The 26,963-nt window shown below is 33.1% G+C and overlaps 3 protein-coding genes across 13 annotated transcripts; 2 read left to right on the top strand and 1 right to left on the bottom strand.

Moving 5' to 3' along the window:
* The first annotated feature begins 1,548 nt into the window (after nt 1-1,548).
* Nucleotides 1,549-9,388, top strand: EMF1 (embryonic flower 1 (EMF1)). 8 transcript variants are annotated; one of them, XM_039042698.2, is made up of 9 exons: nt 1,758-1,872; nt 2,207-2,258; nt 2,870-3,047; nt 3,652-3,815; nt 3,909-4,034; nt 4,112-4,222; nt 4,432-5,831; nt 6,847-8,590; nt 8,711-9,388. In XM_039042698.2, exons 3-8 carry the CDS (start codon nt 2,902-2,904, stop codon nt 8,563-8,565), a joined length of 3,666 nt encoding a protein of 1,221 aa, XP_038898626.1. In that variant the 5' UTR covers nt 1,758-1,872; nt 2,207-2,258; nt 2,870-2,901; the 3' UTR covers nt 8,566-8,590; nt 8,711-9,388. The 8 variants fall into 8 exon arrangements, with proteins under 8 accessions (XP_038898630.1, XP_090173481.1, XP_038898624.1 ...); XM_039042702.2 differs by lacking the exon at nt 2,207-2,258 and having other exon boundaries at nt 1,549-1,872; nt 3,909-4,010; nt 4,447-5,831; XM_090317355.1 differs by lacking the exon at nt 2,207-2,258 and having other exon boundaries at nt 1,549-1,872; nt 3,909-4,010; nt 4,447-5,831; nt 8,708-9,388.
* A 7,760-nt stretch (nt 9,389-17,148) lies between these two features.
* On the bottom strand, nt 17,149-18,506 carry LOC120085309 (ARM repeat superfamily protein). Its single transcript, XM_039041232.2, has one exon. The coding sequence runs from the start codon at nt 18,319-18,321 to the stop codon at nt 17,344-17,346; it is 978 nt and encodes a 325-aa protein (XP_038897160.1). The 5' UTR covers nt 18,322-18,506; the 3' UTR covers nt 17,149-17,343.
* An 822-nt stretch (nt 18,507-19,328) lies between these two features.
* On the top strand, nt 19,329-23,156 carry LOC120086169 (putative beta-1,4-xylosyltransferase IRX9H). Of its 4 annotated transcripts, none has more exons than XM_039042676.2 (5): nt 19,329-19,483; nt 19,628-19,723; nt 20,006-21,003; nt 21,735-21,984; nt 22,965-23,156. In XM_039042676.2, the coding sequence occupies exons 3-5, from the start codon at nt 20,117-20,119 to the stop codon at nt 23,133-23,135; spliced, it is 1,308 nt and encodes a 435-aa protein (XP_038898604.1). In that variant the 5' UTR covers nt 19,329-19,483; nt 19,628-19,723; nt 20,006-20,116; the 3' UTR covers nt 23,136-23,156. The 4 variants fall into 4 exon arrangements, with proteins under 4 accessions (XP_038898604.1, XP_090174345.1, XP_038898603.1 ...); XM_039042675.2 differs by having other exon boundaries at nt 19,358-19,500; XM_039042674.2 differs by having other exon boundaries at nt 19,375-19,517.
* The last annotated feature ends 3,807 nt before the right edge of the window (nt 23,157-26,963 follow it).

Below are 26,963 nucleotides of genomic sequence, written 5' to 3'. Positions count from 1 at the left end.
ATCATATAATTTCGATAAAAGATAAATATTATTTTAAAAAAATTCGAATTAATTACTTTCTATTGATCTTTTTATTAGACACTGATATTTGAATCCTTTAAAGAGATGCAATTTTAATGGACCTAGATGTAGATGTGTTCAAGTAAATTAAATTTGGGACCTTAGAGATCTCATTTTTGTAATTCCCTTTTGCTTTCTAAATTAAAATAGTTTAAAATTTTCCAAAAATAATTATGCATTTTTTTTTCCAACTTTGTCTATGACAATAATGTCAATAAATCAATTTTTAACTTTTGAATTCATGAAACTCTCTTTTTCCAATAATTTTTCTGGTTCCCCATGAAAAATTGTGCCCAGTTTTTAATCTAATTATAGGACAATGAATTTTGTGCTGGATTTATATAAAATTCATCGGTAGTGGTTCAATTAATAAAATTACAAAGTTTGAAAGATAATAATACTATAAAAAAAATAACTGAATACAAGAAAAATAAAAATTATCTTTAAAAATAAATATAATCCAAAGATATTACAATATGGTTCATAAATACACATAAATTTACCTACATGTATAAAAACATATTCACTCAATTAAAATGATGAAATACAATTTTTTAAATTTATAAACATCAATATTTACTTATTATGGTTTATATTATTCAGATTATGAATGAACAAATAAGGGGAAAACTAAGGATATAATAAAACCTAAAAAACTGAAAATTTAATTTAGAAAAATTGAATGGTTAAAAAAAATTATCGCACATCATAATGATTAAACTCAAATGTTAACAAAAAAAAAAAAAAATGTTAAATTACAAATTTGATTTCTCTATAATTTAATAAAATTTATACAAATAGTCCAATTTTTAAAACTATGGATACTAAATTATAACCTTTCTCTAATTTAATCACAAAAGATTTAATAAGTAATAAGAAACCAAATTTAAGATAAAAAGATACAAAGAAGAGATACAAAGATTTAAGATACAAAGATTTAAGATAAAAAATAATAAGAAGAAGAGAGAAAAAGATCTAAGGGGAAAAAGGGGAGAGAGAGGAAAAAAACGAGCAGAGTGGTTTAGAAAATTTTAGGGTTTCGAATGAGATAGTAGTCCTGGTCCTAGTCGAACTTCTAGGCAGGTTGCGTGGAATGTACGCACCAGTTAGAATGCGTTTAAGTGGGAAGGCATCTTTTGCCTTTGGTGACACGACAGGCACAAATGGACTAACTCCATTCGTCAAGTAAGCGTGCGTGTAAGCTACGCGTGGTGAAATGGTTGTTTTTTGTTTTTTAACTCGCTAGGGTTTCCCCTTTCGGTTCATTCACGCCCAAAGCCTGATATACCCCTTCAGATAACAATCCACATGAATCTGCCACGTGTCGACCTGTAGTTACCTCCACGAGTACCCACCCTTTTTTCTTTAATTTTTAAATATTAACATCACTCTCTCTAAATAAATAGGTCGCGGATGTTATGTACATGTGGAATGTGGATGGCATGGGCATGGATGATTTTAATACGCACAATCCAAACCTCCTTTCAAGGACTGAGAAATTATTATTAAACTCCAAAAAAAAAAAAAAAAAAAAAGAAAAGAAAAAGAAAAAAGAAAAATCCACTCCACTATCTATAGATCTCTCTTTCTCTCTCTCTCTCTCAACTATCGAAACTTCCCTTTCTCTCTCTAGGGTTTTCGGAGCTTCGCACTCGAATTCTTCTCGATCAGCTTCGAATCTCATCTTACAGCTTTGATCTGTGTCTTCGTCTCTAAATGCTCTTTCTACCAGTACAGTTTCATCGACTGGCCGTGAAGAATCGTTCTCTTGTTAATTCATCGTCGTTCCGATTGTCAGTTGGCTGAACCTAGGTACGTTCTTGACTCCATTTAATTTTCCTTCTTCTTCTGTGTGAAATTTTCGATTTCTTTCCTTTTTATCGCTTCAGATTCTCTTCAGCTTATTTTCAGCTGTTTTCTTCTTATTTTAGCTCATTTTTTTCTTCTCTATTTACCCCGAAATATTTGGTTGTTGTTTACTTTTTCTTTTCTCCTTTAAATTTTCTTATATGACTGATTTTTCGAAAGTGAATTGTCTAAGTATCCGGCATTTTATATGATACTTTCAGTTATTTGATTGTCACTGGGTCAACTGTTTGTCTGTCTCGAATTTCTGAGCTGAATAAAAACCCTAAATATTTATCAGCGAACCAATTCGCATCCTTCGCCTCTTCCATTGCTGTTAGATTTCTCGGATGGTGAGTATTTTTGGTGGTTTTGTTAAATCCATTTTCCTTATGTCATCTACTGTACCTCCGCTATTTTCAGGTAATTGATCTCGGTAAACCCTAGACTACGCTTTTCGTACTATAGTACTGAATTTTGTTTTTATTTGAATTATATGTGAGCGGAGCTGGTTATTGATATAATTTATCGTTTGTAATATGTGAAATTATGGTTTGTAGACATCCTTGCTTGTTATCTAAAATAATTATTTAGGGTTTAAGGTTCGTTACTCTTGAATTATCTGTGCTAATAATTTGCAAGTGTTCATTATTTTATGTGAAATGTTATGTGTCTTAGATTAATGTTTGCTTCATCACGAGTTGTTTCTCTTGAATTATACATTTTTCTTTGTTAGGAATTGTTATTTTATGTGAGAAATAAGCACACATGATTATTATTTTTATGTAACTTCTGTAAGGCTTGTGTATTCTTTGTTATTAACTTTTTATTGTCTTTAAAAACCTTTGATAGATCTGATTGTATATTTTATACGTATAAAAAATTTGATGCTTATCATTTTATGATACTTTCACCAATTAGCTCTGCTGCTTGTATATATGTTCACAAATTGATCATTGTACAGCTTTAAACCGGTAGCATACCAGAAGTCTTCTAATGGACGAGGAGCATCACCAGAAGAATGATTCAAGTATCATTTTGAGGACTACAGTCCCATTCATTGAGATTGACTCTTTATTTATAGATCTTTCCAGTTGTATTGATAAACCTGATGCTGGAAACTGTGATCATTTCTCCATTCGGTATGATCTTTACCCTATCAAGTTTAAACATATTTTTGTCTTCCTCTTTTCAATTAGGTTATATGGCTTTGTTTGAAAACTGAGACTGGGTTAACTAGAGCTTGGTTCATGCCCGTGTCGTTGAGATCAATATTCATGCTTATGCCTCTTCTAGTGCACTTATATACACACAAATGGACGATTTTCACAGCTTGGTTTTCATGCTAGTCTTATTGTCCACGCACAAATGAAAACATATCTACTTTCTTTCTATTGTTTTGTCCAATTTGGAAATTTAGTTCGAAGCTTCACTGAAAATGCAACTATACATAGCAACTAGAACCCTCATCACATGGTTGCTTTTTAATATTGCTATCCAGGCAAGACCAAATGTGCAAAATGATATTTAGCATTTGAGCTCACCTAGTTTAACATGTTCGTTCAACATGAATTTCAAACAGGAGCCTAGAGTTAGGTTAAAGAAAAGATTTCTCGATGAAGTGAAGGTTCAATATCCTGCAAATCCAGTGTTTTTTGTTACATTGCGCCATGAATTAGTTTCCTCAAAACATGTTCTCAACATCAATGTAAAACTCCTTTTCCTCATCAATTGCCTTTTGTTCAGTGGATATGCATCTCAAATGCGCGAAAAAGATTGGAAAAAATGCTGGCCATTTGATTTAGATGGTGACTATGAGTCTGCAGAGACAATATCCTTGCTTCCACCTTTTCATGTTCCGCAGTTCAGGTGGTGGCGATGTCAAAATTGCAGGAAGGAGACTCCTGCAGGTGGTGCTAAAAAGGATCTAATAGCTGACTGTTGCCATGGCATTTCTATCATCACCAATGTCTTAATTTTCCATTTTTGCTGTATTCTGTCAGGTTTTGAGAAATCTTCGAATGTAGAAACGCCTGATGCAAGAGAGGCAGTGGCTAATGTCTCTACGAATGTGTGCAACCTCAATCATCCTCCATCTTTCATGAGTGAGAAAGAAAAGAAAGCTGAAGGCATTCTTTGTTCTGACTTTTCCATTTTAATGCCCTACTTTTTCAGGCTCTTGATTAATTTATTTGTTTCTTTCCAGGAGATGAGGTTGACTCTGGATGGATCTTGAATACAGAAACTCCCATATCGACTAGTGTAGTGCCAGAAGTAGAGACAAATCTAATGTTAGAACATAACAGAAGTGATCCAGGTAAATTATGATGCCATTGAAGAAACCTGCTTGGAGAACATAGCTGAAATTATAGTTCTTAGATAAGCAACCGCACATGTGGTCATATAGGGGAAAAATTCCACTGGCATATCTTTATAAAAGCATATCTGTTCATTTATATTGCTTCTCATAGTTGCATGATACATATTTGCTTGCTCCCATAATTTTATATTTTATTTGTAAAACAGTAACTCTTAATCCAGAGCATAGGGAATCTGTTGACAACTGCAAGCTACTCTGTGGGAATGAAGTTGCTGAGGTTGAGCTTGGTCTTCGAAACCTCAAAGTGATTGATGAAAATCTTGAAGTCTTTGATGATGAGAAACAAATTTCTGCACACAATGAACAAACTGAGGTAACTCTTTTGTCATCAGGAGTCAAGGTGTTTGATCAGGCATGTAATGTCGAGAGACAGAGGGATCCTGCAAATGCGTATCCAGCAGAACTTGATGGAAGTTATGCCACAGCATCTGAGCGTACTGAAATTTCAGTAGAAAATGATACGCAAGACCATCATATAGATAAGTCAGGCAGTTTGCACCGCCGAAAGTTCCGGAAGGTGCGCCTACTGACTGAGTTGCTGAATGAACATGAAAATATAAAAACTAATCACATCGATACAGAAGAGTCCCCATCCCATGGGAATTCAGCAAAATCTGAAGGGTTAAAAGAGCCTTCTGTTTCCCAATGTCCAGTGGCTGCCAAAAAGAATGTCAGGTGTTCGAGTCAGAATTTAAAAGGTAAACTGCCTCTGAATGAAGATTGCCTTGCTGCAGAGAGTTCCTCTTCATACAACGTGGATAACAAGATTCAGGCATTGAAGGGAGATGTGGAAACAACAAATTCTTTTCATGCTAGTGAATCTGAAAATGCATTAGTCGGAACCGGTTTACGAAATAAGAAAAGTTTCTTGAACAAGTGTAGGAATGATGTGAAATCTCTTCATGGTAAGAAGAACAAAAAGATCCAAATCGAAGCATGCTCTCCTCTTAATATTCCACCAGGAAGTGGTGACAATACGTCTGACATTTCCCTTAAACACAACGAGTTTTCTGGCCATGCAATGGATCCATTTCTTTTATTTGGTTCAAGAATTGAGCCAATTTCTAGTTTGTCTAAGAGGAAAAGCAAGATCACTGTAATTGATGACAGGCAGGGAATTACCTGGACCAATAGCATGCCAAGAAGAGATTCAGCCTCAAAAGAAGTGGAACTCGGGAACAATGAGCCCGTGGTTGTTTCTTGTCCATCAGTGCTGGATAAACATAGTGGAGGTTTGCATCTTTCCCTCACTAGCAATTTAGCCAATGCAAGAAATGAAAAAAAATCCATTTTTGGGACTGAGGATGGCTCGCATTCGTTGTTATCTTGGCAAGGAACAGCAAGTGTAGTTAGGATCAAAGATGCCAAAGCCAAGAAACTTAAAGACTCAAATGTTCCTTTTAATTATTCAGATAATTTTTCTCGGCAAGTAGGACATGGTGGAGTCAATAGTAAGACAACCACTAGCAGAATGCATTTCTCAAATGGGAAACAAAATTCAAATTCTCAAGTTAATGATGATAGCTGGTCTCAGTTGCAGGCAATGGTATTAGTTCTGCCATACTGTGTTGTTTTTGTAGCCTATATATGAAACAATTTTATGATGCACTCATGATGCCTGAGTATTTTTTTTTTTTTTTTTTCTAGATTACTTGCGTTCTGCATGGTTCATCTGTTTGACATAGCTTCATAAATAAAATGTTTCATGGCTTTCAATGGAATCATTCACTGATGCAAACATTAAGTGTTTTGCATAATGGCTTAAGGACTTCAGCTGGATGAACTTATATAGTTGTTAATATATGAAAAGTTCAAGTGTCAAGGTTACAGATCATATCTGGTTGAAACTTTTGAATTTTTCTCATTTTCTTAATGTTTTATTTACCATTTTCTCACGAGAAGTTGGAAGTGGAGAGTGGCAACCTATTACATTTCTTGAAATTTCACTCCCCTCCTGGCCTTTTCCAAGAGCAAAGTCTCTGAAGATCTGTTGCTTCCTGTTTCACTTATTTCAGCTATATATTTCCACCACTATTCTCTCATCCCTGCTCTATTATTGTATTTCCAGGGAACTTTGAGTTTTAAGTCTCAAACGTGTCTGCTGCTTTATTCTAAAGCTTTCAGATTCCATCTCTGTTTATTCCTCTTCCTGCTCAATCCTCCGATGTGTTGATTTTTATGAATGGAAAACTTGCAAAGTTTTCACAAGTAGCTAGGTCTTAAACTGTGTGCTCAAGATGGAAATCTTGTTTGTTTATATTTCATGGAACTTGCAACTTATAATTGCATCAACACATTTAAGAAAAATTCTAAGTCTTTCGTACATGCATCACTCCCAAATTTTAATAATAAGTCACTGAAGATTGCATATGGAACCATGAATCTTGTAAAATTTATGCATGACAAATCTACTATTATTATGTTCCTTAGATTCTCTTTTTACTTTATTTACTGTAAAATTACTTGTATATCTTTTATTCTTTTATTTCCGATCTCCCTACATATTTTGTCAAATTATGATTTCAGGTTTTGATACTTAACTAGTCTCTTTGGTTTTGTAGGATAATTCCGGGGTACACAAAGTTGAAAAGAGTGTTCGGGAGCACTTGGCAGCTCAGATGAAACAGAGTGAGCATTCGGTTGGTAAGATATCTGAGCAAAGAGCTTTAGATGACATTCCAATGGAAATTGTTGAGCTCATGGCTAAAAATCAGTATGAAAGGTGCCTTGATAATACTGGAAATAGTAAATCCGTATCAAAGACAAGTTCAAAGAAAGCTCAGATTATGAATTTCAGTAATAATGCATGTGGCAATAGTGGCTCGTTGCAGGAGAAAATTAGTCCCAAGTGGAAGGTTAGGAATGGGAGAAATAACTTGCACACGGCAGGAGATAATGTGGGATACGGCAAACAAAATTCAGATAATTACTTTTCTCACACTGAGGGAGGACATTTTAACATAGATCACCTACGTCAGACTATTATCCCTGCAGAATATTCTACATTTGGACATTCTCAAAATAAGTCATCAAATCCCGTCAAATTTTTGGCAAGAAGTACTGGTGAGAATGCATGTTCTCAATATCGCCAATATACTGGTGGTCTGGAAGATCAGGAGTCCTCTCATTACAGGGCGCAATCTTTCAGGGTAAATGACGTTCACCATCCTGTTTCACAAAACAATGTAGACGTAGCTCATCTATGGAACGAAGCCATGCCAAATCATCATTCATATATACCTACCACTCCTAGAAAGATTGCATCTCAGTCAACTAGTGTGAATGCTAGTAAAAACTATCCTGAATCAAGTAGCAAAGGGGCTATGAATCGAGGGCATAATCTTAAATTTTCTAATCCAAAAGTTACCAATATTGAAAAAGATGATGGTAATTATGGTTTGGAAAATTTCAGCGGGACCCGTGCTAAGTACCCATTTCATTGCGATTCTAATGGCATTGAGCTTCCTCGAAACCTGAGGGGGTCGTTGGATTTGTATTCTAATGAAACCATGTCAGCAATGCATTTACTCAGCCTTATGGATGCAGGAATGCAGCGCAGTGAAATGCATGACAACCCAAAATTTTCCAGGAAACCTTTTCCCCCCGATCCCAAAGCTAAGGATATTTCTGGGATGGATGTTGGTTTGCACAAGGCATTTGATACCATCAATTATTCATCTGATTATTATGGTGAAATCCACCCCTTAAAGAAGTCTCACGATTATTACCATCGTGCTTCAGTGGGCGGTGCATCAATTTCTCCTTCCTCGGGAAATGAAAGTCGTGAAATAGTTTCTGATTTAACAGGATTACAATGTAAACAGAAAGAGAGAACCAAGTGCTCCACTTCAACATGGAACAGAGTTCAAAAATCACAGAAGAGTGTACTTACAAGTGGTCAAGGCTCCAATGAAGGAGTTTTTCCCATTCATACCTTGCAAAAGAAATCTGGTGGTCCTTCTAGTTCTTTGGTGTCTATGAGTGGATATCATAGACTAGAAAATCCTGGACAATGTATAATAGAGCGCCATGGTACTAAAAGAATGTTGGAGCATTCGAAAGTCAGTTCTGAGTTTGGAATCTGCAGCATTAATAAAAATCCTGCTGAATTTAGCATACCAGATGCGGGAAATGTATACATGATAGGGGCTGAAGATTTACAGTTTTCAAAAAGGATTTCTGAAAATACATCTGATTTGAATAACATGGATGGGCGCAAACGCAAAAGGAATATGAAGCATGCTGTTGTAAAACAACATGCATTACATTATAGCATGTGAGATCATCGTCAAGAAAATCAAGCTGGTAATACTCTAAAATCTCTCGTCTTTTGAGATGCATCAAAATATATTTTTTTGTCCATGCCATTGGTCATATATGCATCTTTTGAAGTCATCTAATTGCATTTTCTTCATTTTTCAGCAGGATTTTAAGTTTTAAATGGTTCATTTTCATTACTTGGGAACGTTATAGATGTCTTGCCGGTTAAAATATTGGTAAAAAGTGTAGAATATGAACTGCCGTTGCACCCAAGGATATTTGTGGCTTGGGTTACTTCCCTGCATTATTGTGTTCACCCTCTTTCTGGCACTCTCCAACAAAGACTGGCTGCGGATGCGCATCTTCGATATAAGCTAAGGCCTGTACATAAGACTACGTGAAATCGTGAATCTTGAGATTCATCAGTACATTTATTGTATATGCAATTTTGGTTTGATGTACGTTGTTATACTTCATTCACAAATCATAAGGTTATGTATATACACTGAGTTCTCTACTTTTTGGTTTTCGGAAGAGGGTAAGTTCCGTCAGTTTTATGCACTGATGAGGTAGCAGTGTGAGAAGGAATAACAGAGAATTAGCTAGATTTTTCTCTTTAGAATATTTGAAGAAAATTCGAGGCTCGTTGGATTGTTTCTGTTGGAAAAATACTAATATTTGTAGCTTTAGTGTGAACTATATATTGTACTGTGATGTTGTGGGAGTGAACTTGAAATAAGAAAGAAAGAAAGGGAAAAAAAAAAAAAAAGAGTACTGCTTCTCTTTGTAGAAAGACAATGATGGGTGGAGCACAGTGTTTATTTATTGTCCTTAATTTGTTCCCTTTCTTTTCTTGTCAGTTTAACAGAACTATGTGTACGATAGACTTAACTAGTTAGATTATATATATATTGTAATTGTTTTAAATAACAAAATGATTATAAATATTTTTTAGTATTAAAAAAAATCATTGTATACTAGTGATATACAATGATAAACATCTATTCATGCGAGTGATTGACACAAGTAGATGTATGTTTATTAGTGCCTATCACACTTATAAACATTAACATTTTTCTATATTTTTTTTTTTTTATATATAAGGTGATGTGACACTAGCACAAAGTTACTTCAACTTGATTTCTTCATACAATTTTATGAATTTGTTTGAAATGATTTTTTAAGTGTAAAAAGATCTTTTTCTTTAGTTAAAAAACTTTATTTTAAACAATGAAATCATGTCAAACCAGCTTTCAATCAGAATGTTGAATGTTTCTTATATTGAAGGTCGTTTCTTTTCTTATAGATTGATGACTGTTTCAAGTATTTAAGTTTTGAGTTGATGGTCTTTTCCCTAACTATGGAGTATCGTGATTCTGAGACATGTATGCATCCATCAAGTAGTGTGCATGGTTGGCCACTTGATGAAATAACGCCTCATTCATGGATTCTTATATACAAATAAAATCATTAATTGTCAAGGTCCTTCAGGTTTCAACCTCGTTCATCATGAGGCTAATCTCCTAAATAAAATATCAATTTATATCTTTAAATTTTGGATTATATCAATTAAAACCCTAAATTAATAGTTGTATTAAATTTGAACTCCAAATTGTGTATCAGTTTACACTTTTTATTACATTCCACTTGGAAGAACATCGTGTGAGACTTACCAATTATATCAATTAAACTTCTAAACTTTCATAAGTGTATCTATTCATAATCTCATTTATAGATCCATTCTAATTGTCAGTTTAGTTAAATCAATATTGAAGAATTCTACATATCTGTGAGAATTGATGCATGGATGTTTTCAAAATTAATCATAATGGAAAGCCTAAATTGATTTACTCACAAAAATTTAAGAGTTCAATAGATAAAAATTATAAGTTTTATATGATATTTTCCAAACGAAATTTGAAGGAAGATGTAAATCGATGCAATACTCAACACCATCAGTTGAATATAAATTGCTATTTTTCTTTTGAAAAAAAATAGTAAATTGAACTTCTTTGTGGGTATAAACTTTTTATTTATAGTTCAAGGCAAATACATCTATCAAAGAATTGAAGTGGATTCTATCCTACCAATTTACATATGCATGTGGTGTTATCATAGTTGGTACCAAATCAAGATATTTTATTTCAAATGATAGATAACAATTAATTACAAACCTGGATCTCTTCCAACAAGACACTCGATGAACATATGACTTACAATGTTATCATTAACAAAGATCACTATGAGACATGACTAATGGCAGGTATAAGCTCTAAAAATCAACAAAAGTTTCAGCATATTATACAACAAAAACACAAAAAATTATCTATTGCTGTCTTAAAGCACATACGCACTTGCCAGCTAGAAGCTGACCACATACGAAAAAAAAAAAAAAAAATCAATGCTTCTTCTTGTGTGTTTTCCAGAGGGTTTCTTCTATTTATACCCAATGGTATACTAAAATGGTTATGACAAAAACATGACCTCTGAAATAGTACTTTCTGGGTCGGGAGTCGGTTTTGATTTAATTTAACTTTTGACTCGGTTTCTAGTTGACAGAAAAAAGCCTCAGAGACATGGCATTGGCAGATAAAGAAAGAGATGGTCTTAATGGGAAATATGTGACGAAGGAAAGAAAACAAAAGGTCTATGTTTTGGTTCCTCCGAACTTTGATTATCCAAATCCGGAAACCATCAGAAATAACAACTGCCTTTACAGCTAAACTTCTAATTTCATAATCAAAATGGAATTTTTTTCTATAAACTAGTATGATAAATTCTTGTTGGTTCAACCTAATAATCTTTGGGGTTTTTTAACTTAAATTTTATGTACCAACTCTCTAATCTCTATATCGCCACATTGTTTTTGGGTATTTATTATCATTGACGACCAAAAATGGGGTTTCAAAATCTGTATTCTTCTCATTTATCAACTGACTTTTTTTTTTCTTTGAAACAAACAGAAACGAAAAAATATAAAGACCGATAAAAGAATAAAATATTGTCTAAAAAATAATTACAAAAAGTCTTCGAAATCGAAATTCAAGGAGAAACATAGAACCTCACTAAAGTCCCTTCCCACACTTCAAAACCCTTTATTGTTTCTCTTGTCCCAAAAGATCCCACAACAAAATACACACCTCCACAATCCACAAAAACGACTTCTCTTTGAAAGTTGGGTGGAAGAAGAATTCCCCAATCATTAGACGACCATCCCTTTAGCGAGCTAGCACAAAATCAAACTCATGAATTAAGCAATTCTACATAGATCTCACAAACAGATACTCTAGAGAAGGTGATATATGTTTTTTTCTTCACTTTCTGACGAAGGATACAACAAAAATGACCTATCAACAAGGAATCTTTCTCAAATATCTATCCATCGTATTCACACAGCTCAACTTTAGAGTTTCTACAATTGAGTTGGCAAAAGGAAAGTACACTTTTGTTAATATATTTGTTATGTTAGATTCATCAATATCTCTCTCGAGCATTACCCTTTACAAAATTTAAAATAAATTAGAAATAGAAGTGGAGAATGTGTTCGATCCAAGAGAACAGTAATCTCCAATATTTCAGTATACAGATGAGCCCATGGCTCACCTTTGCAAGATTCTATTGTCCTTTTCAAATTACTTCCAAGTGCAATATAACCTGTAGGGCATATAAGAATTGGAACCAAACCAATTAGTACCCAAAAGCTGATCTTAGAAAGTATGTAAATATGATAATAGTTAAAGGAAAGAAAGTGCATTAAAAAAGATAAAGATTTAAGAAATAATAGTGACATAGTCCATTTATAGGGTATATGAATAGAGGAAAAGAAAAAGAGAGAGCAGAACTAAATAATTGGCCCTCAAAAAAAAAAAAAGAAGGATTCTCCTAGTTAAGGGAAGGTTGGGCAAAAAATGTGGTTTCCAAATTGAAAAAGTGGTTTTTCAATGGAGTGTAACTGCCCTAAAAAGGTAGGGCTAAATTTAATGTAGGGTCATGATTAAGGTAAAATTATAAGGTGGGAGGGTCTAAAATGAAAGGGTTTTAATTATTTTGGCAAGTAAGGGAAGTGGAAAGATCAGAAAAGATATATTTTATATAATTTGAATTTGACAGAATGGGCATTTCAAAATAAATAAATAAATATATATATATATATATATATATATCAATCAAAACAAAAAAGAGTACAAAGGAACTGCCAAATGGTCAGCCTCTCTTAGCTCAAACACAGCAAAGCATCACTACATACACTTACATCCTCACCCTTCACAGCCCCACACATTGCTGCTTTGCCAGCTTTACCAAAAATTACCCTAAAACTTTTAACAACATTTTCTTTTTTTTCTTTTCAAATGTTTATATATATATATATATATATTTATATTTTAAGGATATGTTTAAGAGTGATTTCGAAATGGTTAAAATATTTTTTTTCTCATGTTCAAAATTATTTTGAAACTCAATTTATTATATAATTTTACACTTGAATGTAACTTTCATATCATTAAAATTAATATTGAATGATTAAAAACATTTTCCTATAGTGATTTTGAAAATAACAATATACCCTAATATTAATCGCTAAATCCCCGTCAACTTAGATTATTTAATTGGTTTTTTTTAGTTCATGTGGAGTGGTGTTGTACTGAACTAATTTTTGCAGCAAAAAAGATATATTTGAGAGGCTTTCCTCTACTTCTTTTTTTATTTTTTATTTTACTTTTTTATTATCAATATAAGTAGCAAATATTTTTTTAAAACATGGCAAAAAAGAATTTTCTTTTCTGTAAATATATATATATATATATATGTGTGTGTTTTATCAATGAATGGATGTAAACCTATGCTTTGAACTTAAATCTTCATTCTTTAAGAACTACTCAAAATATCTTATATAAATATTAATAATCATTTCCTTCTTTCAAGCTATGTGAAATTTTGATTGAACGTTCTAATAAAGAGTAATAAAATGTAACAATTATTTTACCACTATACCTTTATAATAATTTTAAAAAAAGTATTTAACTACAATTTTGCTCGGTGTTGGAGTATTGGCAGCTTTTTGAACGAAGAAGATTAAAAAGAAATTTAATTGTTTTGTCCAAAGTACATGTTTTAACTAGACGAATTATATTATGCTATGGTTGGCAAAAAAGAATGTTATCTAAAGGTACATTTCCATTCCTATCCTAACACATGCATTAACCTTTAACCCTATATTTTATTCCAGTGTGTAAAAAATAGGAACGGTACCAATTTTATTTATTATAAATCCTACGTTAGTAATATACATTAAAAAAAATTATAAATATTAATTTATATCTTTAAATTTTACAGGGTTGTAAAATTTAAATAATAATTCTTGTAATTATCACAATTTATACTCTTCATTAGATTCCATTTAGAAAAACCTTGTGTGAAATTTATAAATATATCAATTAAAACTTCAAATTTTCATAAAATCAATTTAGACTATTAAACATAGAGACTAAAAATTTGGAGTATAGAGACTAAAAATTGAACAAACTTTAAAGTATTTAGATTAAAATAATATTTTAAAAAAATTATAGTTAAGTCAACGGTAAATATGTAATATAATATACATAAATTTTAGTATAGTTTGAAGACTCTTTCTTAATATTGGATTTACAAATTAACTCAATAAGTAAGCTATTATTGATATACATTCTCAATAATCTCTCGTTCATATTATATCTAAAATTTGAACTTGTTTTTTTTTTTTATTTTTATATCATAATTTGTATTTTGAACAAATAAAAGACATGTTTGGTTCTGAACTGGAAACCATGAACTTTGATTTATTCATATGTATTTAATTATTAAAACTTGGAGGGTAAAAAGTGATGAATTTTATATGATACTAACATTAATTTTGTCGTATATTTAAGTACTTATTTATCATATTGAAACAATGGGCGAACATGTGTGCATGCAGAGTGTGTCTCCAACACCTTTCCAAATCTTTCAAAAATTATATATAAATATCTCTGAAAATGCAGACTATGATACCACAAATATGCTTTACATTGTTTCAAAGTCTTAAAAGTATACAGATTTTACATTTATTTTTTAGTATCCAACATCCATAATACATACACAGTTTACCATTTTTATATAACTTCTTATTATTAATTAATGGGTTATTTTCTCTCTATAATTATCACCCAACATTTGCCAAAAGAGCAATACTTTAGTGGCTTCTCCTTCCTCTACAAAATCATTTTTAGTATGTTTTTTAAAAAATAAATTATCACATGATAAATTTTAATTGAATGCAGCAATGACGGTACAAATTACAATTAGATTATACAAAAATTCAAAATTCAAAAAGAAAAATAGTATTTTGAGCATAACAAATCTTTTTCAAACGAGGTGATCAATATCTTTATTGGTTGAATTTAAGTTACGGAATTTGAAATTTTGTTATAAACATTGTGGGGTTAGAATACACTAATTACATTCGAGAATTATTGATTAAATGGGGGTGTGGGATTATTTTATTATTATTATTATTTTGGATAAAGGCTGTGATGTGGGATTAATAGTGTATAAATCACCATGGGTGAAAAATATAACTTTTTAAACAAAATCAATATCGATATATATATATATGTACACATAAAAATTTGATAATTTAAAATATGTTTAATATATAATTTCTTCCATGGTTTTAGATGATTATCAAAGGTATATTTTAAGAAAGTTTAATACATAAAAATTAATCACGTTACAAAATGGATTAATTTAAAACCAACGTTTGAAGAAACGTTTAGAAATTTTAGATTTGTCTAAAATTACTTTTAAGCGATTATGTGGAAATCTTTAATTAAAAAAAGAAATGTATTTGTAATTGATATAACAATTTTTTTTTTAATAAAGTCAAATAAAAAAACACAATGAGACGTTTCAGTGCAGTTCGTGATCCCACTTTTAGTATTTTTTAAAAAAAAACCTTTTTAAATGATAAATTATAAAAACATATTCATTAAAATTTTGTTTCTAAAAAGTGCTTAAATTAAAAGATAATGAAAAAAAAAATACCTTACAGATTTTTATTTGCTTATTGTTTTTGTTTTTGTTTTAGAGATTATATGCTTATCTTTTTAAATAAAGTTAAAAAAGACCACAATTTTTCTTTTTTAAAAAAGCTAAAAAAAATCTAATCATTCTAATTAGCCTTTTCTGTTATTGTAATAAGAAGTAATAGCACTAATCAACTAAAACTATTTTCAGAAGCATCCAAAAAATTTATGGACCAAATAAACATAAAATTTATCCTTTATATATCGACCATAGTATATATTCCTCTTACATATTCTTATCTACACAATAAATGTAATCAACTAATTGAAAACGTTTGAATCTCACACATTTGATCTAACTATTAATCCCCCCATTTTGCAATTATGTTATAGACCACTCATACTTAAACTCTTAAACAAGGTAAATAAAGTACATTTGCGTATATACTTTTGCATTTATAAGAAAATTTTCACATATATAATAAATGTTAAACTATTTATAAAAGTAGTAAAAAAAAGCTACGATAGATATTGATAGAAATCTATCAGTTTATAAATACTGATAGACTTCTATCAACCTCTATTAAAGAAGATTAAAATTTGTTATTTTACATAAATAATTTTTTCTTATTTTTCTACTTTTGAAAATCCCCCTATTTTATATGATTTCTAAAAGACTATACAATTATTTTTATCTCGTATAAGAGGGCGAGATATGTTATTTATATACTAAAATCTTTAACTTTTTATTAAAAAGGATAAAAAAAATTAAGTATTGATACTTAACTAGATATATTTTTTAAAATGGTAACACCATACCTTATGGATTATACTGTATAATTATAACTAATAAGTAATTTATCATCTTCTCAATAGGAAAAAAAAAAGCAATTGATCTATAAGAATTTTGAACGGCCATTTTTTGATGTGGTTATAAAAGCATAATGAAATGGGAATCAGAAGATAATATTAAGAGATAACCTTAAACCTAGTGTTAACTTTTGGCTGTAATGAAAAAAGAAGGATTTTTTTTTTTAATACTTATGTTTCAAAATGTTGCAATTTTATTTTTGAGATTTGTGTTTTGTGTCAATTTAATTCCTAGGTTTCAAGATTTTATATTTTTAATTTTTAATTTTTATTAAATATTCACTTTTAATTATTGACTTTATTGTCTCTTAATTAATTAAAAATAATTATGAAGTAAAATTTTAATTTTGATTTTAAAAATGATAAAAAAAATAGTGAAACTTAATTTAGTTATAATTATTTGAATTATTTTAAATATATTAATATACATTAAGACAAAAGACGAAAAATAAGTATTTATTAAAAAATAAAAATAAAAATTAAAAGTATAAATTTTGAAATTTAAGAATCAAATTAAAATAAAATTCGAATGTTAAGGGTAAAATTGTAACATTTTCAAAATTTAGAGACTGAATTAAAATCAACCTCAAAATTTAAAGATTAAAAGTGTAATATTTTAAAATTTAGGACAAACCTATAGTTTTTTCAAAAAAAAAAAAAAAAAAAATTGCAATGTAATAAACAACACAGAAGTTGAGATGAGGCGCTAATTGATACCATGCAAATGAAATATGAGTTTATGACACACTAACGAGCAAATTATTAATAAAATACCCATAAAGTATATTATTTATCTAACCAAAAACCACTAACTGTATTTGTCGTCTCGAATTATGGATTGGTTAACACTTCAAACATTAACGATCAACTCCGACCGACCACCGTCGCCTAATCTACGGCTTCGGTGGAGCAACCGTCTTGCTGCTCTTGCAGTGTCTTGAGAAGCCTCGCCCCTTTTCTTCTCCCCCTCACACTACTATCCCCCTGCAGCGCCAAAACAACAGCACGCGCCACCTCCTCCGGCGGCGCTGTCACCGCGGACTTGGCTTCCGACGAGACCTCATTGTCGAAAATAACCCCAAGCACACTTATGGCCGATTCCTTCCCTCTGGCCGCCATTCTTCCCATCATCGTAACCATCGCCGGCACCGAAAGCGCGTGGGCCCTCACCTCCGCCGCTCCTTCAGCCACCGTACACATAAGTTCAAGCGATGCAAGTGCCCGCTCGGCCGCCGCGTCTTCCATCTCCGGGAGAGACTCTATCACCGCGCCGACCGCCCCTGCCTCCACCGCAATGTGACGGTTACCTTCTGCCAAGCAGAGGGCCAACAGAATTTTGGTGGCGGGTTTGGAACCGGTTTTTATGTTGAAACTTTCGATTAAACCGCGCATCAATTCGGGAGTGCAATCCGGGTCTAGAGATGGGTTGGGAACCAAAGAGCGTTCGAGGAGTTGGAGAGCGGCGAGGCGGTCGGAATATGAAGCAGAACAGAGCTGGAGCTCTGCAACCTGGAGGATTTCTTTTAGGGCTGCTGCGGAGATGGGTGGTGGGAGAGGATCGGAAGGGGGAATGGAGAAACTAGAAGGTGGGTCTGAAATAGAAGGTTGTTGGGTAAAAATAGGTGAATGTGGAAGTGGGAATCTCCATTGGGTGAAGCTTTGGGAAGCAGAGGAGGAAGAGGATTCGGAATCGGGAAGCGGAGTACGGCGGGAGTGCGGTGGCGGTGGGGGTTGGTCGGAAGCGGAGGGAAAGGAAGGAAGGGCAGGGGAATGGGAAGCGGTGGGGCTCAAGACAGAGCGAGTGCAGTGGCGGAAGAATCCGCAAGAGAAGAGCTGAGTCTTAAGCTTTGGTTGGTGAGTTCTCATGGCGTTTTCAAAGTTCCTGAAAACAGAGAATCAACGAATGAAGCTACGCATTGCTTTGAAATGGTTTTATGTTTGTTTGTGTGTGTGAACTGTAACGGAAGTGTCATGGTTGATGGTACAAACATAAGATGCAGAATTTGGCAGGACTGGCTGCTAATCCGACGAATGCCCTTCAATTATTGTTTCTGTGTATTTATTAATAAAATCTTATCTATATTATTCAAATACACGTAAACCAATGGAAATAATTTCTTCTTTCTTCTTTACCTTTTTCTTTGCTTAGGTAAGAAATTGAACCATTAATTATTTTTCAAAGTGATTTATCACCACAATACTTAGGTTCACAGCAAAGTATAAAGTTGTCACACAAGTATATAAAATATTACATGAAAAATCCATATAATAACTTTTTTTTTTGTTTAATTTAATTAGCTAGTGTTTAGGGTAAATACTATTTGTTTGTGTATTTTATAGATTTCGGGTAGATATTAAATAGAAAATTGAAAGCAAAATTAACTCTAAGAACCTATTAGATAAAAAAGTAAAGAAGTTCCTGATAATTTGATTTATTGAATTGAACAATACGTGAGGTGGAGATTTAAATATTTGATTTATTAGTTGAAGATATAAGATATAATATTTTAATTAATTGAATCACGATTATGTTGTAAATAGTGTTGTAAGTGAAATTATGAAAAAAAACACAAAGAAAGAATATTGATGGATGAAGATTATTGATATTTTAAAGAAAAAAAGTGTTATGAGCTCATAAAAATAGCAAGAAACTATTAAATGAGAAATAACACGTGTTAAGTAAGTAATAAACCATCATGTTATCCCTATAAAAAAAAGAGGGAAAATATAATATCTGTTTCTACTAATCTGTGTATTTATAGAAATACCACTTGTATAGCACAAAAAGGGGGAAATATAAAATCAGTTTCTAATTAATTTCAAAAAGTTAGCGAATGAATTAAAAACCATTGGTTTCTGAGGATTGAGGCTTCATATTTCCAAATCTATTGCCCATGTTTGACTTGGAGTCATGTGTGCCTATGCTATGCCTCTCATTTTATGTCCACTACCGTCCCTGACGCCAACACACAGCTCAGAAAAGAAAATTATTTCTTTTATTCATCGTCTGAATCTCCATATGAGAGAGGTGAGAGAGTATTTTTGGTACGAACTCCAACTGGGTACTGTACTACACTTTACTAACCTCCCACTAAACACTCTCAGATTTCAAATCCATCTCTACTCTCACCAAATTTTGAATGTTTAAATCCAAAAACTTTGTGTGTAACAGAGGACTGCGTTTTCCAACCGAGATTTATGGACACTGCCCCAGTTGCAAATGAGCAGGAACTAATCGCCATTTCACTGTGAAACATCTTTGTTTCAGGTATTCAAACTTGGGTTTTGGGTCTTATTTATTTCCTTTCTGGATTTTGGAACCTGTTGCAATCATGATGTTGGCTTCCTAGGTTATTGGTTCATAGTTTGTGTCTGGTCTGGATTGGATTTGCTTTTATTAATATTTGAAGTCTCCAGTAATTTGGGGAAAGTTGGATGGATGGATCAAATTCTCCTTCATGACATTGCGAGCTCAATAGGATGAGCTGCAATGGGTATTTTTTTTCGTTATGATACTTTATTGAGTAATGTTTATTGACTCTTTACTCAGAGTTAAGCTCGGTGTAGATTTGGAGCTCTGCTTTGTAATGGCGGATTTCTGGTAACACTAGTTGAATTGGGAAGCTGGGGTTTTAACTTTTAAGTAAGAGTTTTCATTTTCATGGCTTCTATTAGAAGAACCTTATCCCCAGTTCCTCGACCTGGAACTTCAATGAATGGAGAAGCGTGTTCAGTAGGTTCTCCCCTGTCCAGGTCTTCACTATCTCCTCAAAACTACCCTCAGTCTACTGGACTGCACTATTCCCTGTTTAATACATTGGAGACCCAAGCTGCCATTCTTGGTATCTACTCTCCAAGGTCTTCTAGACCAATCGACAAATTGAAACCAAAGGTTCAGGTTTGGAGGAGGGCGATGTTCCATTTCTTCATGTGTTTTTTCGTTGGATTTCTTGCTGGATTGGTACCATTTGCATCTACCAACTTATCCATGAATGTCATGTCAAAATATCAAGCTTTCCAGTTTGATAGAATCTCCACTGATGGAAAATCACAGCCTCAGAATAGTTCTAGCAGCACCATCTCTGTTCCATTGGAAAGTGAAGACATGAAGAGCAACCCAATCCTATCAGAAGTGCCATTGTATAATAATATTTCTTATGATAATTTGATTAACCATCTAATTACTCAAGAATTAGAGCCTCGAAAGCTACTGATAATTGTGACGCCGACGTCTGCTCATCCACTACAATACTATTATCTTAATCGTTTGGCTCAAACACTAAAGTTGGTCCGGCCGCCTCTTCTATGGATAGTTGTTGAAATGTCCTCTCAATCTGATGAAACAGCTGATGTATTGAGGAGTACTGGGATTATGTTTAGGCATATTGCTTGCATTAAAAACTTAACTGATATAAGAGATGGAAGAGTTCATCAAAGAAATCTAGCCCTGTCTCACATTGAAACCCACCGCCTTGACGGAATCGTTTACTTTGCAGATGAGAATAACTTCTATTTGGTTGATCTATTCGAGAAAATGAGGGAGATCAGGTACTTTTGCTGTAATATATAATTCATACATGTTACCGATCTGTTATTTCTTAGTGCTTATAAAATATTTGCCTTGTTGGAGTATGCACCAATGAGGATGGACCGAATGTTACCATGGATCTTAGTATTTCATTTTTTCCTTTTAAATTTTGATTTAGTTAAGTTGGGAGATCTTGGTGCAAGGCAGATATAGATAATAATAAGAAATAATTAGATCCCCCATCAAATCTGTGATTGCTTTTTGAATATTTTGGTACTGTTAAGGTACCGATTTATTATATCTTGGATAATGAATATTTTCATTCTATCAATGAAATTTTTTCTTATCCAAAAACAAATGTACCGATTCATTAGATTAATGTTTATAATGAAACATGAGCAGCTGGTCAGATGCCTGCGTACCTATGAATAGCATGTTTTTCGAGCACCTTAGTTTGCTGTCTAAAAGCATGAATTCGTAATCTCATTTTCCTGAAGATCATTATAGAAATAAAGAGGAAACAAAATTGTACTTTAGCTCAAAAAGTGTGAAGTCAACATTACTATTCTCTTTCTCTGCACACACAGGAAGATATTCTCTGTTGGTACCGGTTTCAAACTGTTTATATCTTCTCTTAAACATCTTTTTTCTTTGGTTAGGCTATGTGAGTCTTTGCATCATCAATATCTGCATCTGTTATCTCATGAATGCCCCTACAATTAGTTTATTTATTTCAAATTTTCATTTGTAGACGGTTCGGAACTTGGCCGGTGGCGAAATTATTAGGGGGTACACATAGATCCATTCTGGAAGGCCCCGTTTGTAATGGAAGTCTTGTAATTGGATGGCACATTTATGAATCAAGTATGAGACTTCGCAGATTTCATGCTGAACTATCAGGCTTTGCTTTTAATAGCACCATTCTATGGGATCCAGAGAGGTGGCATCGACGCATTTTTGAACCTGTGAGGCAGCTTGATACCATCAGAGATGGTCTCCAAGTTAGTCTTTATTCCTCTTCATTTATAATCCACTTCAATTGCTAGCTAGTGAATGATGGTGGTACTGAATTTTGTAACACTTTTGACTTGAAAACCATTACGAGAATTATAATGGAACATCAGCTAAAGAATGGGGGGAAATACTTCCATAGACCATGGTAGAAGAAGGACTTGAAGTTCTTCATAGTTTGCAGTCCACTGTTCATCTATGAGTTATGACTATATACTTTTGAGCCTTTGCAACGCAGAAATTCACAGAATTTATTAACAATTAAAACATTAGAAAAATAGTATTTGACGTTCTGTTTTCTCTAGTCTGTGATAGATTTACGGCCTCCACTTGGAGTGCCCAATGTAGATTGTTTTGTAACTTCACGTTAGACACAATCAACTTAGATTGGAAGGTTTTTTTTTTTGTAATCAGCTTTGAGAGAGGGGATGCCTTATCCCCTTGCCGCTGGAATCATCTATCAGTTGTTTTGTTTGGACTTTTGCCGCTGGAATGATATTGTCTTCTTTCTCAACAAAAAAGGGGAAAAAAAATCTGTGATAGATTTTGCTAACTAATTGACTCATTGAATACTTATACAACTGAGGTGTATTTCTTTCTTCATGTTTAGCATCATTATTTGGAAATATAGATTTGAGATATATTTGATCAAGATATCCACTGTAAATTCCTTTTTTTTCCCTTTTAATTACAATTTTTGTAATGAGAGACTGCTATATATTTAATAAACCAACAACCTAAAGGCAGAAGGAATGTGGGATTCATAAGCCTAAAAGGAGTCATATAAAAGGCCTCCAATCTAAAGATATGAAGATAGAAGGAACATTACAAAAGGAATTATGTAAAGCACTAAGTGGAGATTGTACTGATCCCCCAACTTTCTTTACTAATAAATATTCTGATCAAAGACAATCCATAATTTTCTTATATGTAGCACCTAAAATACTAGCACCTGGATCTGTTCTTTCAGGCAAGCGACTTCATCGAACAAATTGTGGAAGATGAAAGCCAAATGGAAGGTTTACTAGAAGACTGCTCTAGAATCATGGTCTGGAACGTTAATTTTAAACCGTCAAGTGCAGTTTATCCTAAAAAATGGTTCATGATGAATAATCTGGATGTCACCGCTTCACTTTCATGAGATTCAAGATCTGGAAGGAAGGTGAGTACTTGAATCTTTATCTTTTCAATGATGGTTATTGTTCTGTGATAACTTGTAAGTTGTAATGAATGACTTTTTCTATTTAACTGAGTGGAAAACCTGACATTAAGAGACCCCATTGGATCTTCAAGTGTAATGAGTCGAGTCTAGTGGGACCATTTTAATTTCTTTACACAAACTCATCTTTTTGGCCTTTTTTTGGACTTCCTAAAGATGTAAAAGTTTTGTTCTATGGTCTGGAATTCAAAACTAATATGAGTTAACTTTTGATGGTATATCCTCATGTCATCCAGAAAAAAAACTACATTGTCATGGCACCTTGATCAGCTCAGATGGCCTTCACCATTGTCCAGGATAATTTTCAAATTGTTTCTCCTGCGTCTGGATTGTTTGGCATCTTTGGTGAGAGATATGAACAGTGCACTTCCCGCTAGCATTTTTCAAATATATCGACTGAACATTCACTTTTATGTAGCTAATGCAAGCTTTTACTTTGTCCAAATGGCAAAGCTTATGGAGGGAAGTCTTGTTGTAGTACAATTCAAATATTGGTCTCCTTTTCTTTTAAAGGACATTTGATGATTTGATATTTTGTACAGAATGACCCAGCTGCTTTTTCTTCCCATTGATAGGGATAGGTGCTGAGACTGTAATTGGCAAACCATCCTTAACATTCAGAGAGAGCGCTTGAAGAGGACTGACTTTGAGTTTATTTTTTTTATCATTGCAAAAGTTAAAGCAATTTTGAATGGCTTTTTTAAGGCGTCAAACTAGATTGCTTTGGCTTGCTACTGTTCACTCCCGGATTATTCAATTTGATTTGATGGGTTCTTATTTTGATAATTTTGTTCATAATAATGAAAATGCAGATGTTTGTATACAAAACCATATCGAACAATTCTGATTGATTGAAATTTGCCTTCTCAGAAATGGGAGGTTCTTAACACTCATAAGTACTGTAACCAAACTAGATTCTTTCTCTTGCTCTCTTTTGTGGCAAACAAGAATAGGCAAGGATTTGCCTTGCTCAGCAATCCTATGAAATTCTCCACCACAAACTTAGTTCCTTCTTCCTTAGTTCAATCTCCAAAGCATAGCATAAAGTGCAGGTCACTCCATCCCTATTCCTTTCCTCAACTTCCAACTTTTAACCATTACCACACTGGCTTCCAAAAGATTGCAGGAGCCTAACCGATCCGATGGTTCCTAATTTGGATCTGATAGCTCTTGCTTGTCTCTACGGTTCCTTCATTGCTCTCATTCTCCTCATCATCATCTTCTTCCTCTTGGTTGTGCTGTTTCTATCATCTTCCCTTGCTCTGCTTTCAGTATTTGTGGGGGACTTGTATGATGCTTACTCAGTTCTGTGTCTGTTTTATGGAGAAGTGAAAGCTGAAATTGAATTGGGTGTGTGTTTAATGGTGTATAGGGTAATGGGGTTTGGTGTTAATGTTTTGGGTATAAAATCTCTTTTCCGACAGCAAAATCTACGATTCAACATAAGACATCCACAGATGAAGGTAAAAGAAAAATGGAGATTTGGGTTTGGCATGCTTGACAAGCTATGAATGTTGTTCACCACTACTTGTAACATCTCTCTTCGCAGTAATAATGATCCTCGTGCTTTACCTGACTCTGCCTTCTGTTGCCATCATCGTCTTTTCCCTTTCTCAAATTATGGAGCTAACGACATGCTGCCACTACATCAATTTCTTTCTTCCATGTTCAAATTCTTTTCTTTTGATGTACATCCAATTATTTTGTTAGGATAGGTAAAATAAAAGGCCATTAAAAAAAAAAAGAAAATCTTGTACCTAATTAATTTTTACATTTTTTTTTCGTTTTTAATTTCTGGCCAGATATAAATGTATATAATTTCTTTATACTCAATAAAGGTTGGCATGAGGATCAAATCTTCAATTTTGAGGAAGATAATGGGTGTCCTACATGTTGAAGTATGTGTAAGTTGACATACATTTTTATAATTGATATTAACTATTTTTAGATATAGATATAATGATGCTACTTTAGAGGGTTTCTATTAGTTACTATTTTACTCTTGAATTTGAACTTTTCACATACAGATAAATTTGAGTGTTAAGCATGAGTTAAAACAATAGTAAATTCTTTTACGAAGTCGAGGCTTTTGAATCTTTACTCTTTTACGAAGTCAAGATTTTTAAATTTTTATCGTGTTGTGTGAAATTTATAAATTGTTGAGGGATGTCCAAGGCAAGGCCTAGAACTCACAAGTGGGTCCAAGTCCAAAGGATACTTGGAAAGAGCATAGGGGGAGTGGGCGTTCCAAAAGAGAAATGTCGGTGCCTTGGAGTTTGCACCAACGAATTGAATAAAAAAATATATACCAATCGAATAATAAACAAGTCAAGGCTTGAGTGGAACCCTTACACACTCGAGTGCCAAAAACGTCTCTGACACCTTTTACTATCATATGCAATCATGGACATGTGTCAGAGGATCCCATGGTAGAAATAACCTAATTCAACCACCATAAAGAGAAGAGTAAGTAATCAATAAAAGAGAGATTCCATCTTATTCATTTTCATGCTTAGTTGAATTAGCAATTATGCACCACATAGGTGTGATGATCTCTTGCGTAGGTTAACTCGGACAAGATTGAGACCTGACCAAAGGAAAGTGGGTTGGAGGTCAAGTCCACCAGGCACCTGTGACGCATCCTAAACGAATGAGATCCTATTGCCAACCTGAAAGATTTTATATATTATTTTTATAAAAAAGAAGTAGAATGAGTCACTATTCTAACTCAACATGTGAGATGAAATATTTGAACTTCTGGTTTTGAACCTATATTGTGCTCAAGTTGACAAATACGGGTGTGTTTGGATGATTATTGACAGAGTCATGGGTATGGATCTTCCTTATGAATTTGTCATCAATTTGATATTGGGTATTATCTTTAAATTAAAAAAAGGTATAAATTGGAGTGACATTGCAATCAAATGGGATTAAAAAAAATTGCGGAAGGATTAAATAATAAAATGAATGCGTGTTGTTGAGTGCCTGAGATTCAGGAGGCACTAGGGATAGTGCACTATATACCGCTTTTATGATTATACATAACAGCAATTATGAAAGTTGCAAAGTGCATAGATGGCGGCTCCCTTGGTGGGTCTCATGTTTTTGCTTACTTTCATTTTGGGTTACAGAGGGACGCCATCCTTGGGATTATCATTATGATTATCATAATTATTGATCATCATTATCAAATATTATCGATTCCCCGTGGCTCTTAGATAAGCCAGAAGGTACGGCGTTGCAAATCATATAAACCTTTTAACAATTTTAAATGTTGCACACTTTAAAAGCTTTGTTAAAGTAGTATATTGTATTGGTATATGGTATAAACGTATATCAATCAATCATCAGATGTTTATCTGCAGTAAAAATTTCAGGCCCCTGAGAAAAAAAACAAGACATGGCTCTCTTTTTCTAGGAGCTATCGCTGGCTATTTTTCAAAATGCAGGCTAACTGTTCGACATAAGTTCATAGGCCTCTTACTTTATTTTTTGAGTGAATTAAAGTGAATTAAAGTATGGTATGGTTGAGATCGTTGTGAAAAGTTTATTATAAAGGAAGAATTGATATGGGAATAAAAACAAATGCCATAGCTTTTAGCAAAATATGGTGACATTCTTTTTACTACTTGCTTAGTTCTATTCAGAGTTCAGAGTAAATTCAATGGATGCAGATACAGATTTTTACTTTACTTTCTGATAAAGTCATGAAGGACAGAGATGAGAACCATAGCAATCATGTAGGCGGCC

Source organism: Benincasa hispida, chromosome 9 (assembly GCF_027475165.1).
Source record: "Benincasa hispida cultivar pf3 chromosome 9, pf3_genome.v1.1, whole genome shotgun sequence".
Classification (NCBI taxonomy): domain Eukaryota; kingdom Viridiplantae; phylum Streptophyta; class Magnoliopsida; order Cucurbitales; family Cucurbitaceae; genus Benincasa; species Benincasa hispida.
This window is presented reverse-complemented; position numbering and strand designations above follow the sequence as displayed.